The 13,789-nt window shown below is 42.7% G+C and overlaps 1 protein-coding gene across 2 annotated transcripts in view; it reads right to left on the bottom strand.

Annotated features, from left to right (window-relative positions):
- The window catches only part of ARHGAP31 (Rho GTPase activating protein 31), a 203,220-nt gene that overhangs the window by 4,766 nt on the left and 184,665 nt on the right, over positions 1-13,789 (bottom strand). Inside the window, exons 8-11 of one of the 2 annotated variants that reach the window (XM_073668582.1) lie at positions 6,119-6,246; positions 4,621-4,680; positions 1,212-1,748; positions 433-656 (exon numbers count right to left, since the gene is read on the bottom strand). In XM_073668582.1, coding sequence (XP_073524683.1) covers positions 433-656; positions 1,212-1,748; positions 4,621-4,680; positions 6,119-6,246 — 949 coding nt within the window. Of the gene's footprint in view, positions 1-432; positions 657-1,091; positions 1,749-4,620; positions 4,681-6,118; positions 6,247-13,789 lie in introns of both variants that reach the window. The other variant, XM_073668581.1, reaches the window with a different exon arrangement.

Below are 13,789 nucleotides of genomic sequence, written 5' to 3'. Positions count from 1 at the left end.
TGTATTCCCATCTTTATACTCAGATATTCGTATACATTGAAGATTTCTAGGTATCTCCTCAACACTATTCCACATGATAACTTATAGGAAGCAGAACGCAGAGAGCCCAGAGCATACGTGGCCAGGTCGTCATTCTCTGCCTAGATGCCATGGACAATGGCCTCCTCTTAAGGCAGAAAAGGGGACCTACATCTAACACAACAATGAAAAACACCAATAAAGGGTCTTAAATTGGTTGCCCCAGTAAGATATCCTTGTACTAATGTCAGAGAGGAGAGGTAGTGCATACTACCCATGCACTTACATGTGCACTTTGTAGTGGACTTGCTCTAGAGTGTAGACAATCTCACGGCTATAAAATGTATTTCAATGTCCAACCTAGTTTAAGACTCCCAATTCAGTCACAATCTGCTCAAACACATTAGCACATACATGGTCATTCAAGAACAGATCATGTAGATCACGAGTCTTCTCTTCGACAGGTGAATTGACAGGTTCCGGTTTATTCGGCTCCAAATCTTTGACTACAGGTAGCTCATTGATGGACACAAACGTGTGTTCAATCGGCCTCCTGTCTGCGGTCGAGCTGGGCAGTATGTCTGGTAATTGGGACATTTCCAGTAATATTTCCTTGAGGGTCAGGGTTCGATCATCTTCTGCAAGAACAAAACACAAATATTACTTATTGGAAAAAATAATTATGACAACATGGATTATCTTTGAGGAACTGTAGTAAAAAGACAAAAATAAAAAGGGTTGGAGACGATGATCGCAATGATGTGCCAATGTGTCCATCCTTACCTCGCCTCATGATACACACCAATACAATATCGCAACATGCCAGCAAAAACCCTTTACAAGGTATACTTCATATCACACTCACTGGATGTTCACATATAGACACATATGGCATAAACATCTCCAAACAGAGTATCACAAAATCATGTTTTTTCCATAGCTGTTCATCTCTTGACACTAATCTTGGGAAATGCTGAACCACGAGGAATGGTAAGGAAGGACACATCTGTACATGCTACTGAGACCCAGGTAGAAGAAGATATGGAAAGACATAACTAACAATCCAGAATTACCTTCAAACAAATCTGGGCTAAGATCTTTAAGACATGGTCTCCTTGGCTCATGCATTCTAACTGGTTCAGCCACATCTGGAGATCCAGGTCCTAATTTAAGTTTGGTAATAGAGTCTGCACCTGGGGATTTGGGACCCGCATCTGGCTCTAGCAGAGGAAGCTCCTCCAAGCTGGAGAGAAGATGGCGTTCCTTGGAATTGGCTCTGCAAGGAGTACTATTGGCACTGATGACTGCAGAGACACGTAGAGGAACTGAGACGGCAAACGGTTCTGAGATGTTGAGAGCTTTACGTTGGTGTCTGGGTGAGGCTTCCAAAGGAAACAGACTGCCGGGAAAACCAGATTTTGTGGGTCCTTCACTTGAAGTATAAAACATCTTCCTTCCTTTAGGAGAGTTTTGCTCATTGTCCAGGTCATCGCCGATCCGGAATACTTTCATCTGTTCAGGTGGGGGTTTCAGCAGAGGAGTCTTGGGTGTAGTTTTGTCTTGGGAAGACCCTCCTGTAGCACCAATGGCTTCTTCGCTGTCCCATTCACTGTCTTGCTTGCTTACATCATAAGCGCTACCAGACCCTGTAGCTCGAGACCTGAGGACTGGAATAAAGAAGCCTCCGGAGCCCACAGGTCTCTTGAATCGGCCCGCTTTCTCATCTTCACCTTGAAGAAAAAAAAGTAAAAAAGTGGATTTTTTTTATACCCATTCTGACCATTTACCCTCATTATAGTAGAATAATTATAATAATATTGTAATATATACTAAATCATGTCATTATTGGATGAGTTACTAAGCAAGTGTTGTCCCATCACAGAAAGCAATGGGATCATAAGTTCAAGTTCTGATTCATAGGTGTCCAACTGATAGATACAGATCTAGAAAGAGAGCGGTGACATGACTGAGAATGCAGCCTATCCATTCACTAGACAGCGGGGACATCACTGAGAATGTAGCCTATCCATTCACTAGAGAGCGGTGACATCACTGAGAATGCCGCCTATCCATTCACTAGAGAGCGGTGACATCACTGAGAATGCAGCCTATCCATTCACTAGAGCGGTGACATCACTGAGAATGCCGCCTATCCATTCACTAGAGAGCGGTGACATCACTGAGAATGCAGCCTATCCATTCACTAGAGAGCGGTGACATCACTGAGAATGCAGCCTATCCATTCACTAGAGAGCGGTGACATCACTGAGAATGCCGCCTATCCATTCACTAGAGAGCGGTGACATCACTGAGAATGCAGCCTATCCATTCACTAGAGAGCGGTGACATCACTGAGAATGCCGCCTATCCATTCACTAGAGAGCGGTGACATCACTGAGAATGCAGCCTATCCATTCACTAGAGCGGTGACATCACTGAGAATGCCGCCTATCCATTCACTAGAGAGCGGTGACATCACTGAGAATGCAGCCTATCCATTCACTAGAGAGCGGTGACATCACTGAGAATGCAGCCTATCCATTCACTAGAGAGCGGTGACATCACTGAGAATGCAGCCTATCCATTCACTAGAGAGCGGTGACATCACTGAGAATGCAGCCTATCCATTCACTAGAGAGCGGTGACATCACTGAGAATGCAGCCTATCCAATCACTAGAGAGCGGTGACATCACTGAGAATGCAGCCTATCCATTCACTAGAGAGCGGTGACATCACTGAGAATGCAGCCTATCCATTCACTAGAGAGCGGTGACATCACTGAGAATGCAGCCTATCCATTCACTAGAGAGCGGTGACATCACTGAGAATGCAGCCTATCCATTCACTAGAGAGCAGTGACATCACTGAGAATGCAGCCTATCCATTCACTAGAGAGAGGTGACATCACTGAGAATGCAGCCTATCCATTCACTAGAGAGCGGTGACATCACTGAGAATGCAGCCTATCCATTCACTAGAGAGCGGTGACATCACTGAGAATGCAGCCTATCCATTCACTAGAGAGAGGTGACATCACTGAGAATGCAGCCTATCCATTCACTAGAGAGCGGTGACATCACTGAGAATGCAGCCTATCCATTCACTAGAGAGCGGTAACATCACTGAGAATGCAGCCTATCCATTCACTAGAGAGCGGTGACATCACTGAGAATGCAGCCTATCCATTCACTAGAGAGCAGTGACATCACTGAGAATGCAGCCTATCCATTCACTAGAGAGAGGTGACATCACTGAGAATGCAGCCTATCCATTCACTAGAGAGCAGTGACATCACTGAGAATGCAGCCTATCCATTCACTAGAGAGCGGTGACATCACTGAGAATGCAGCCTATCCATTCACTAGAGAGCGGTGACATCACTGAGAATGCAGCCTATCCATTCACTAGAGAGCGGTGACATCACTGAGAATGCAGCCTATCTATTCACTAGAGAGCGGTGACATCACTGAGAATGCAGCCTATCCATTCACTAGAGAGCGGTGACATCACTGAGAATGCAGCCTATCCATTCACTAGAGAGCGGTGACATCACTGAGAATGCAGCCTATCCATTCACTAGAGAGCGGTGACATCACTGAGAATGCAGCCTATCCATTCACTAGAGAGCGGTGACATCACTGAGAATGCAGCCTATCCATTCACTAGAGAGCGGTGACATCACTGAGAATGCAGCCTATCCATTCACTAGAGAGCGGTGACATCACTGAGAATGCAGCCTACCTATTCACTAGAGAGCGGTGACATCACTGAGAATGCAGCCTAACCATTCACTAGACAACGTGACTGCAAAAAGCACAAACCAAAGATCGCAGCAGCCACTGTGTGCGCCAAAATATATGCAAACATTGGAGTATACAAAATGTAAACTGCATTCCTGCCAAATAGACTGTACTTACAAAATTGGAGTACTTAGCATACAAATTAGCAAATTTGTGTGTGCCCACAAGCCACAACAAGGCTTTCATTGTTGGGACCCTAACCCTGACTACCCCCTTACTTGGCAAAGTTCCTCCCATCAGACTATGGTTGCTTGTAATTATTGCTGGATCCTACCTTCCCTTAATATTTATAGGCTTTTGGCCTAGGAGAGTCAAATCTGATAGAAATGGTCTCTCCAGAAAAAGGTTGCCTTGTCATGGCTGGTGGGCACACTCAAATCTGAAAATTAGGCAATGGGCAGATACATAGATAGATAGATGATATACAAATGCAGGCGCAGGTCTATCTAATAGTACTATGCAGTAGTATTAATCCATGTGACGGTGCTGGAGACTTCCGTCCTGCTTTTTTGCTTGCACTCATACATGTTTATAATGCACAGTAAATCAACGCCTGCTGCGAGGACAGGAATATGGATTACAAAGTAACAAATCCTCTACATGACTGGTGGGACAGGCGACCACCTCTCCAGGCAGCGCAAATCACCCGCAGAGTGACAATAATTCTCAGTGATTGTGATCGGAGCGCGGCACTGACTGGCACAACTTGTAAATATTATTTTTCTCCATTGCTGGAAGTGATTGATGAGCTCTTGACCGGCGTAAGAAACTGCCGGCTCGTATACAGGGAGTCTTACTGACCTTCTGTGGGTAATGAGCACAAGGAGTCCATGCTCTTAGCCGGTCGGATGGTGGCTTTATCTGCGGAGAGAGATATTCAATGTTATAAATCTGGAAAGAAAACGTCTTTACTCAAAATATTTGTATACTTCACGGTTTGGAAACGGCACAAAATAATGAGAAACATAATGGCGCTGTCCAGAATTGAAGAATGGCGCATAGTGATCCATTCTGTATTACAGTGAAATTGGATGTCAGATACTAAACCTGAGGCGTCAATCAGGTTTAGTATAGACCATCCGAAGGCATTTTCATGACATCGAACTACGAGCCAGACGTCCAACTATTCATCTCACACCACTAGTCTCAAATGTGGTGTACAAGAAGACTGCAATGGAGGCTGCAATGGAGGTCTATCCTCTTCAGTGAGTCCTGCTTTTGTTTTGGAAGCAATGACATTCACAGATTGGTTCGGAAGACCATGCGGGCAAAGCCATGAAGAAGCATTCACGAGGGAATATCACACCAGTCCTACTCCTGGATTTTGGTGGCGGATGGCATAATGTACGGTAACCAGACCCCTCTGGTCTTCATTCCAGGTCCACTAACTGCTCGGCGTTACATTGATTTGGTGGTGGAACTAGTGGTGCAGCCATTTCTCTAAAGTGTCCCAGGAGCCATTTTTTAAAACAAGTAAACCAGGCCACAGGTTGCTTGTACTACTGTGAGCAACCTGCGCGGCCTAAGCGTGTTATACCATGGTCTCCAGACTTGTCTCCCATCGAGAACATCTGGGATGCCATTGGTTGGTGATTACACAGGAGCTGCCAGCAGAGGATCTTGATAATTTGCCCAAGTGCATTCAGTGGCAGAACCTTCCTCAGATGACCATTAATAATCTCAGAGATAGCAACCGAGGCTGGAAGTGCCAGGATTTCTGCCCACGGCTCAGACTCCAGACTGAAGAAATCTCCATGTTTTGAATAATTTGCTTCCATTTTTTCATCATTTGTTGATCAGTAACTTCTCCATCCTGTGATTTCCATTATTATGCAACTTTAACTTTTTATTCTAGGTGTTTGTAATTTCAATATTGAGGAGTGTAGGACATATATTTGCAACAAGAAGTTAAAGTAAACCTATTGTTTCCATTTTGCATCTAAATTGGTCCAATATACGGCACTAAATTATTTCTTGAAATACCTTTATTACAGTTAGAGCTCCAAATCCCTGCATAGACAGAGATACAAAAATAAAACTATTTCTACATGAGGCCACCACTAGAGGGAGCTCACTATATACTAGTTAGTCAATGTATGTATAGTAAGCAGTGAGCTCCCTCTAGTGGCGGCTACAGTGAAACAGAATTGGATAATGATGCTATGTCTATGCAGGGGATTTAGTTTGTCACCGAATTTTATACTTATTACATAAACAGAAAAATAGTTCAGAGCATATTGATTAATTGTAAAAATTTATTTATATATAAAGATACAACGACCTCTTCATATAGACCTACCGCCCATTTCTTTCTGCCCTCTGACAAACACACTTCCATTACGGCTCAGTTTAGATTTGGATTCAGTTCCAGACCGGCCAATGTTGAATATGGATCTCCATTTTTTAGACTTGGTGGAAAGTTTTCTCCTGTAGACATTTACCAAGAATAAACACAATATATTCAGAACAAATACAGATTGGACAATCATAATACTATTGAATCAGTCATAGAAATGTATAATACATGTTATCGATGGTGAGTTGAGCTTCTGTTGCCGTCTTTATAATCCACAGCTATATTATTTTAGATAGATATAGATTTAGTATTAGAGCATTTAGCTGATAATGGCTACATAAAGAACAAGAATATACAATGTATTCAATAGAAACTATTGACATTATGGAAAATGCAGCCTATCCAATCACTAGAGAGCGGTGACCTCACTAAGAATGCAGCCTATCCATTCACTAGAGAGCAGTGACATCACTGAGAATGCAGCCTATCCATTCACTAGAGAGCGGTGACATCACTGAGAATGCAGCCTATCCATTCACTAGAGAGCAGTGACCTCACTAAGAATGCAGCCTATCCATTCACCCCTATTAATGTTATAAGAACTGTTTGAAATCAAGGAGAATAAAAGTTATGGAAATACAGGTGCATCTCACTAAATTGGAATATCATTAAAAAGTTAATTTATTTCAGTTCTTCAATACAAAAAGTGAACCTCCTATATTATATAGAGTCATTACACGCAGAGGGATCTATTATATAGAGTCATTACACACAGAGGGATCTATTATATAGAGTCATTACACACAGAGGGATCTATTATATAGAGTCATTACACACAGAGGGATCTATTATATAGAGTCATTACACACAGAGGGATCTATTATATAGAGTCATTACACACAGAGTGATCTATTATATAGAGTCATTACACACAGAGGGATCTATTATATAGAGTCATTACACACAGAGGGATCTATTATATAGAGTTATTACACACAGAGGGATCTATTATATAGAGTCATTACACACAGAGGGATCTATTATATAGAGTCATTACACACAGAGGGATCTATTATATAGAGTCATTACACACAGAGGGATCTATTATATAGAGTCATTACACACAGAGGGATCTATTATATAGAGTCATTACACACAGAGGGATCTATTATATAGAGTCATTACATGCAGAGGGATCTATTTCACGTGTTTATTTCTGTTAATGTTGATGATTATGGCTTACTGCCAATGAAAACACAAAAGTCATTATCTCAGTAAATTAAAATAATTAACAAAAAACACCGGTAAAGGTTTCCTAAGCGTTTAAAAAGGTCCCTTAGTCTGTTTCAGTAGGCTCCACAATCATGGGGAAGACTGCTGACTTGACAGATGTCCAGAAGGCAGTCATTGACACACTCCACAAGGTCCCAGAGTCTGCAGGAAGAGTGGAGAGGCCACAATCCAAGCTGCTGGAGGTCTAGTGTGAAGTTTCCACAATCAGTAATGGTTTGGGGGGCCATGTCATCTGCTGGTGGAGGTCCACTGTGTTTTATCAAGACCAAAGTCAGCACAGCGTCTACCAGGACATTTTACAGCACCTCATGCTTCCCTCTGCCGACAAGCTTTTTGGAGATGGAAATGTCCTTCTCCAGCAGGACTTGGCCCCTGTCCACACGGCCAAAAGTACCAATACCTGGTTTACACACAACAGTATCACTGTGCTTGATTGGCCGCAAACTCGCCTGACCTTAACCCCATAGAGAATCTATTATAGAGAATCTATGGGGTATTGTCAAGAGGAAGATGAGACCCCAGACCCCACAATGCAGACGAGCTGAAGGCTGCTATCAAAGCCACCTGGGCTTCCATAACCCCTCAGCAGTGCCACAGGCTGATCCCTCCATGCCACAGGCTGATCCCTCCGTGCCACATTGCCGCATTGATGCAGTAATTGATGCAAAAGGAGCCGCAACCAAGTATTGAGGCATTTACTGATCAGACATTTCAGTAGGCCAATATTTCGGATTTTAAAACATTTTTTAAGCTGTTGTTATAAAGTATTCTAATTTACTGAGATAATGACTTTTGTGTTTTCATTGACTGTAAGCCATAATCATCAACATTATCAGAAATAAACACGTGAAATAGATCCCTCTGTGTGTAATGACTCTATATAATAGATCGCTCTGTGTGTAATGACTCTATATAATAGATCCCTCTGTGTGTAATGACTATATAATAGATCCCTCTGTGTGTAATGGCTCTATATAATAGATCCCTCTGTGTGTAATGACTCTATATAATAGATCCCTCTGTGTGTAATGACTCTATATAATAGATCCCTCTGTGTGTAATGACTATATAATAGATCCCTCTGTGTGTAATGACTCTATATAATAGATCCCTCTGCGTGTAATGAATCTATATAATAGATCCCTCTGCGTGTAATGACTCTATATAATAGATCCCTCTGTGTGTAATGACTCTATATAATAGATCCCTCTGCGTGTAATGACTCTATATAATAGATCCCTCTGTGTGTAATGACTCTATATAAAAGATCCCTCTGCGTGTAATGACTCTATATAATAGATCCCTCTGTGTGTAATGACTCTATATAATAAATCCCTCTGCGTGTAATGTCTCTATATAATAGATCCCTCTGCGTGTAATAACTCTATATAATAGATCCCTCTGTGTGTAATGACTCTATATAATAGATCCCTCTGCGTGTAATGACTCTATATAATAGATCCCTCTGCGTGTAATGACTCTATATAATAGATCCCTCTGCGTGTAATGACTCTATATAATAGATCCCTCTGCGTGTAATGACTCTATATAATAGATCCCTCTGCGTGTAATGACTCTATATAACAGATCACTCTGTGTAATGACTCTATATAATAGATCCCTCTGTGTGTAATGACTCTATATAATAGATCCCTCTGTGTGTAATGACTCTATAGAATAGACCCCTCTGTGTGTAATGACTCTATATAATAGATCCCTCTGTGTGTAATGCCTCTATATAATAGATCCCTCTGTGTGTAATGACTCTATATAATAGATCCCTCTGTGTGTAATGACTCTATATAATAGATCCCTCTGTGTGTAATGACTCTATATAATGGATCCCTCTGTGTGTAATGACTCTATATAATAGATCCCTCTGTGTGTAATGACTCTATATAATAGATCACTCTGTGTGCAATGGCTCTATATAATAGATCACTCTGTGTGTAATGGCTCTATATAATCGATCCCTCTGTGTGTAATGACTCTATATAATAGATCCCTCTGTGTGTAATGACTCTATATAATGGATCCCTCTGTGTGTAATGACTCTATATAATGGATCCCTCTGTGTGTAATGACTCTATATAATAGATCACTCTGTGTGCAATGGCTCTATATAATAGATCACTCTGTGTGTAATGGCTCTATATAATCGATCCCTCTGTGTGTAATGACTCTATATAATAGATCCCTCTGTGTGTAATGACTCTATACAATATAGGAGTTTCACTTTTTGTATTGAAGAGCTGAAATAAATTAACTTTTTGATGATATTCTAATTTAGTGAGATGTTCCTGTATGTTAGACACTTTTCTAAAAAAAAAAAAAAAAATTAGGCTCAAGGACGTCCTCGTACGCTTCCTTCCTAATCTACAGTACAGACCAAAAGTTTGGACACACCTTCTCATTTAAAGATTTTTCTGTATTTTCATGACTATGAAAATTGTACATTCACACTGAAGGCATCAAAACTATGAATTAACACATGTGGAATTATATACTTAACAAAAAAGTGTGAAACAACTGAAAATATGTCTTATATTCTAGGTTCTTCAAAGTAGCCACTTTTTGCTTTGATGACTGCTTTGCACACTCTTGGCATTCTCTTGATGAGCTTCAAGAAGTTGTCACCGGAAATGGTTTCCACTTCACAGGTGTGCCCTGTCAGGTTTAATAAGTGGGATTTCTTGCCTTATAAATGGGGTTGGGACCATCAGTTGTGTTGTGCAGAAGTCTGGTGGATACACAGCTGATAGTCCTAATGAATAGACTGTTAGAATTTGTATTATGGCAAGAAAAAAGCAGCTAAGTAAAGAAAAATGAGTGGCCATCATTACTTTAAGAAATGAAGGTCAGTCAGTCCGAAAAATTGGGAAAACTTTGAAAGTGTCCCCAAGTGCAGTTGCAAAAACCATCAAGAGCTACAAAGAAACTGGCTCACATGAGGACCGCCCCAGGAAAGGAAGACCAAGAGTCACCTCTGCTTCTGAGGATAAGTTTATCTGAGTCACCAGCCTCAGAAATCGCAGGTTAACAGCAGCTCAGATTAGAGACCAGGTCAATGCCACACAGAGTTCTACCAGCAGACACATCTCTACAACAACTGTTAAGAGGAGACTTTGTGCAGCTGGCCTTCATGGTAAAATAGCTGCTAGGAAACCACTGCTAAGGACAGGCAACAAGCAGAAGAGACTTGTTTGGGCTAAAGAACACAAGGAATGGATATTAGACCAGTGGAAATCTGTGCTTTGGTCTGATGAGTCCAAATTTGAGATCTTTGGCTCCAACCACCGTGTCTTTGTGCAACACAGAAAAGGTGAACGGATGGACTCTACATGCCTGGTTCCCACCGTGAAGCATGGAGGAGGAGGTGTGATGGTGTGGGGGGGGCTTTGCTGGTGACACTGTTGGGGATTTACTCAAAATTGAAGGCATACTGAACCAGCATGGCTACCACAGCATCTTGCAGCGGCATGCTTTCCATCCGGGTTGCGTTTAGTTGGACCATCATTTATTTTTCAACAGGACAATGACCCCAAACACACCTCCAGGCTGTGTAAGGGCTATTTGACCAAGTAGGAGAGTGATGGGGGGCTACGCCAGATGACCTGGCCTCCACAGTCACCAGACCTGAACCCAATCGAGATGGTTTGCGGTGAGCTGGACCGCAGAGTGAAGGCAAAAGGGCCAACAAGTGCTAAGCATCTCTGGGAACTCCTTCAAGATTGCTGGAAGACCATTTCCGGTGACTACCTCTTGAAGCTCATCAAGAGAATGCCAAGAGTGTGTAAAGCAGTCATCAAAGCAAAAGGTGGCTACTGTGAAGAACCTAGAATATAAGACATATTTTCAGTTGTTTCACACTTTTTTGTTAAGTATATAATTCCACATGTGTTAATTCATAGTTTTGATGCCTTCAGTGTGAATGTACAATTTTCATAGTCATGAAAATACAGAAAAATCTTTAAATGAGAAGGTGTGTCCAAACTTTTGGTCTGTACTGTATATATATAATCGTCTTATCCCGTCTGTCTGTCTTTCTGTCTGTCTGTCTGTCCAGGAAATCCAACGTCGCTCATTGGTCCGGCAGCGGCCAATCAGCGCCGCGGTATTTCTGAAAAAAGATGGCGGCCGTTAGCGGCTCATCTGGCGGACGGAGGTCAGCGGCGATGCAGCGGGGAGATGAGCGGCGCTAGCAGCACAACTACCCCGACCGGCGCCGCTGACCTCCATGCGGCTAACATCGGAAGATCAGCGGTTTGGCCCGCTGATCTCCCGACAGCAAGTGTGAACGGAGGACCGGGGAGCGGCTCCGCCGGTCGGGATGCTTCTGCTGCGAGCAGCCGCTCATCTCCCGGCTTCTGGCAGCAGAAGGAGCCGCACAGGCAGCGCCGCTCCCCGGTCCTCGCTAATACGGAGCCGCACAAGCAGCGCCGCTCCCGGGCCCACACTAATACGACGCTGATTGGTCGTGGTGGCCGGCCGCGACCAATCAGCGAGATGGGCGGCAAATTTAAACGCCGCTCTGCTGATTGGTCGCGGCCGGCCACCCCGACCAATGAGCGATATCGGTGGCAAATTTAAACGCCGCTCTGCTGATTGATCGATTTTATCGCCAAATTTAAACAAGCTCTCCGGTCCTCACTAACACAGTTTGCTGATTGGTCGCGGCCACAACCCGTGACCAATCACCGATATTGCTGCCAAATGTAAACACCGTTTTGCTGATTAGTCGCGGTTGCCGGCCGCGACCAATCAGCGATTTTGGCGCCAAATTTAAACACCGCTCTGCTGATTGCGCCCGGTCGGCCGCATACATATTCTAGAATACCCGATGCGTTAGAATCGGGCCACCATCTAGTATTTTATAATTCTCTATTCAGAGAGCTGCATGAGAGACTCAGCAGAGAAAACAATCCTCCATGAGTCCCATCATCTTCCCTTCAGGGCCAGTATTCTGCGCTTAAAGGGTCACAAACCTCATCTTAAGGGGGACATGCACCTTATTAGCGTATATTCAGACTCACGGTAACCCATACACTCTCTTATACTGTAAGAAATGTTAGTGCCTGGTCCCTTTCTAGGGTTCACAGTTTCATTATCAGAGATGTGTGCAGATTGGCGGCAAAATACATTTAGTGAAAAATTGAAAAATTCTCACAAAAAAATTCACAAAAATATCCATTTTCTGTACACCGCTCCTTTGATGCCTTCATAGTTACAGACTAGTAAGGAAGACAGTAGAAGAAAAGAAGAACAGAGGACCCGGCTACAGGACCTGACTGCACACGGCATGTAGTCTGTAACCCTGGGGACATATACAGTAGCGACTAAAAGTTTTGTATTTTTGTTTTTAATGTGTGATTCCTTCTGTCTGGTTGTTGCCAATTTCCTGGTGATTTTATTAAACCAGAAGCAAATGGTTGTCAGCTATAAGGACGAAAGTTGTGTCTGACATTGTTTTATCCCTTTATGTGTTCATTTTCATCATTTCCTGGGCCAAATGGTTCGCATATTTTGCTATGGGTAGTCAAATTTTGTTTTTATTAACTTTTTGTGTGTTTTTAGGTTAAAATATGACAAAGACAAAGCCAAATGTATCACCAGATGTCAGGAAGCTTATTGTTATGAGAGTGAAGTTGGGCAAAAGCCAAAAAGAGAGGTAGCGATGGAATTCACCTGTTCTCAGAGTCAAGAGTCACGTAGATTAAAGAAAGAAAAAGAAGATTATGGAACAGCCGACAAAACTAGAAGTGGACGACCACGGAAAACGTCCTCCAGAGCTGATCACATTATTAGGAGAAAAATCAGCATCTGATGTCCATAAAAGTGCTGGACAGATTTCACACGAAATGAAGAAGAATATGGGGTCAAAGTGAGTCGCCAAACTGTAGGGCTGAATGCACGAGGTCCAGTCAAGAAGCCGGTCATCTCTGCAAAGAACCGTAAGGTCCAACTTGAGTTTGTCAAAGAACAATGGAAAGACACAGAGTGGTCTAAGGTGTTGTGGTCGGATGAATCCAAGTACAATCTGTTTGGTAGTGATGGCACAACTATATATACTGCCCAATTGGAAAATGTAATGATGTAAGGTACCAAACACCTACAGTGAAACATGGTGGAGGCAATGTCATGGTTTGGGCTGCTTTTCTGCATCTGCCATTGGCCCTCTGCATAGAATTGATGGAAATATGAATGCTACCATGTACAAGGATATACTGGAGAATGTAATGCTGCCACATGGTAAAACCGAAGTAGGGGATGGAGATTCCAGCAAGACAATGATCCTAAGCACACATCCAATTTAGTTAGCAAAGAAAAATGTTCACTTGTTGCAATGACCAAGCCAATCCTCTGATTTACACCACCTTTGGG

The sequence above is a fragment of the Phyllobates terribilis genome, unplaced genomic scaffold (assembly GCF_046119375.1).
Source record: "Phyllobates terribilis strain yellow unplaced genomic scaffold, ASM4611937v1 Scaffold_2__4_contigs__length_985480577, whole genome shotgun sequence".
Taxonomy (NCBI): Eukaryota; Metazoa; Chordata; class Amphibia; order Anura; family Dendrobatidae; genus Phyllobates; species Phyllobates terribilis.
The sequence above is the reverse complement of the archived record's forward strand: the minus strand, read 5'-3'. Positions and strand labels throughout refer to the sequence as shown.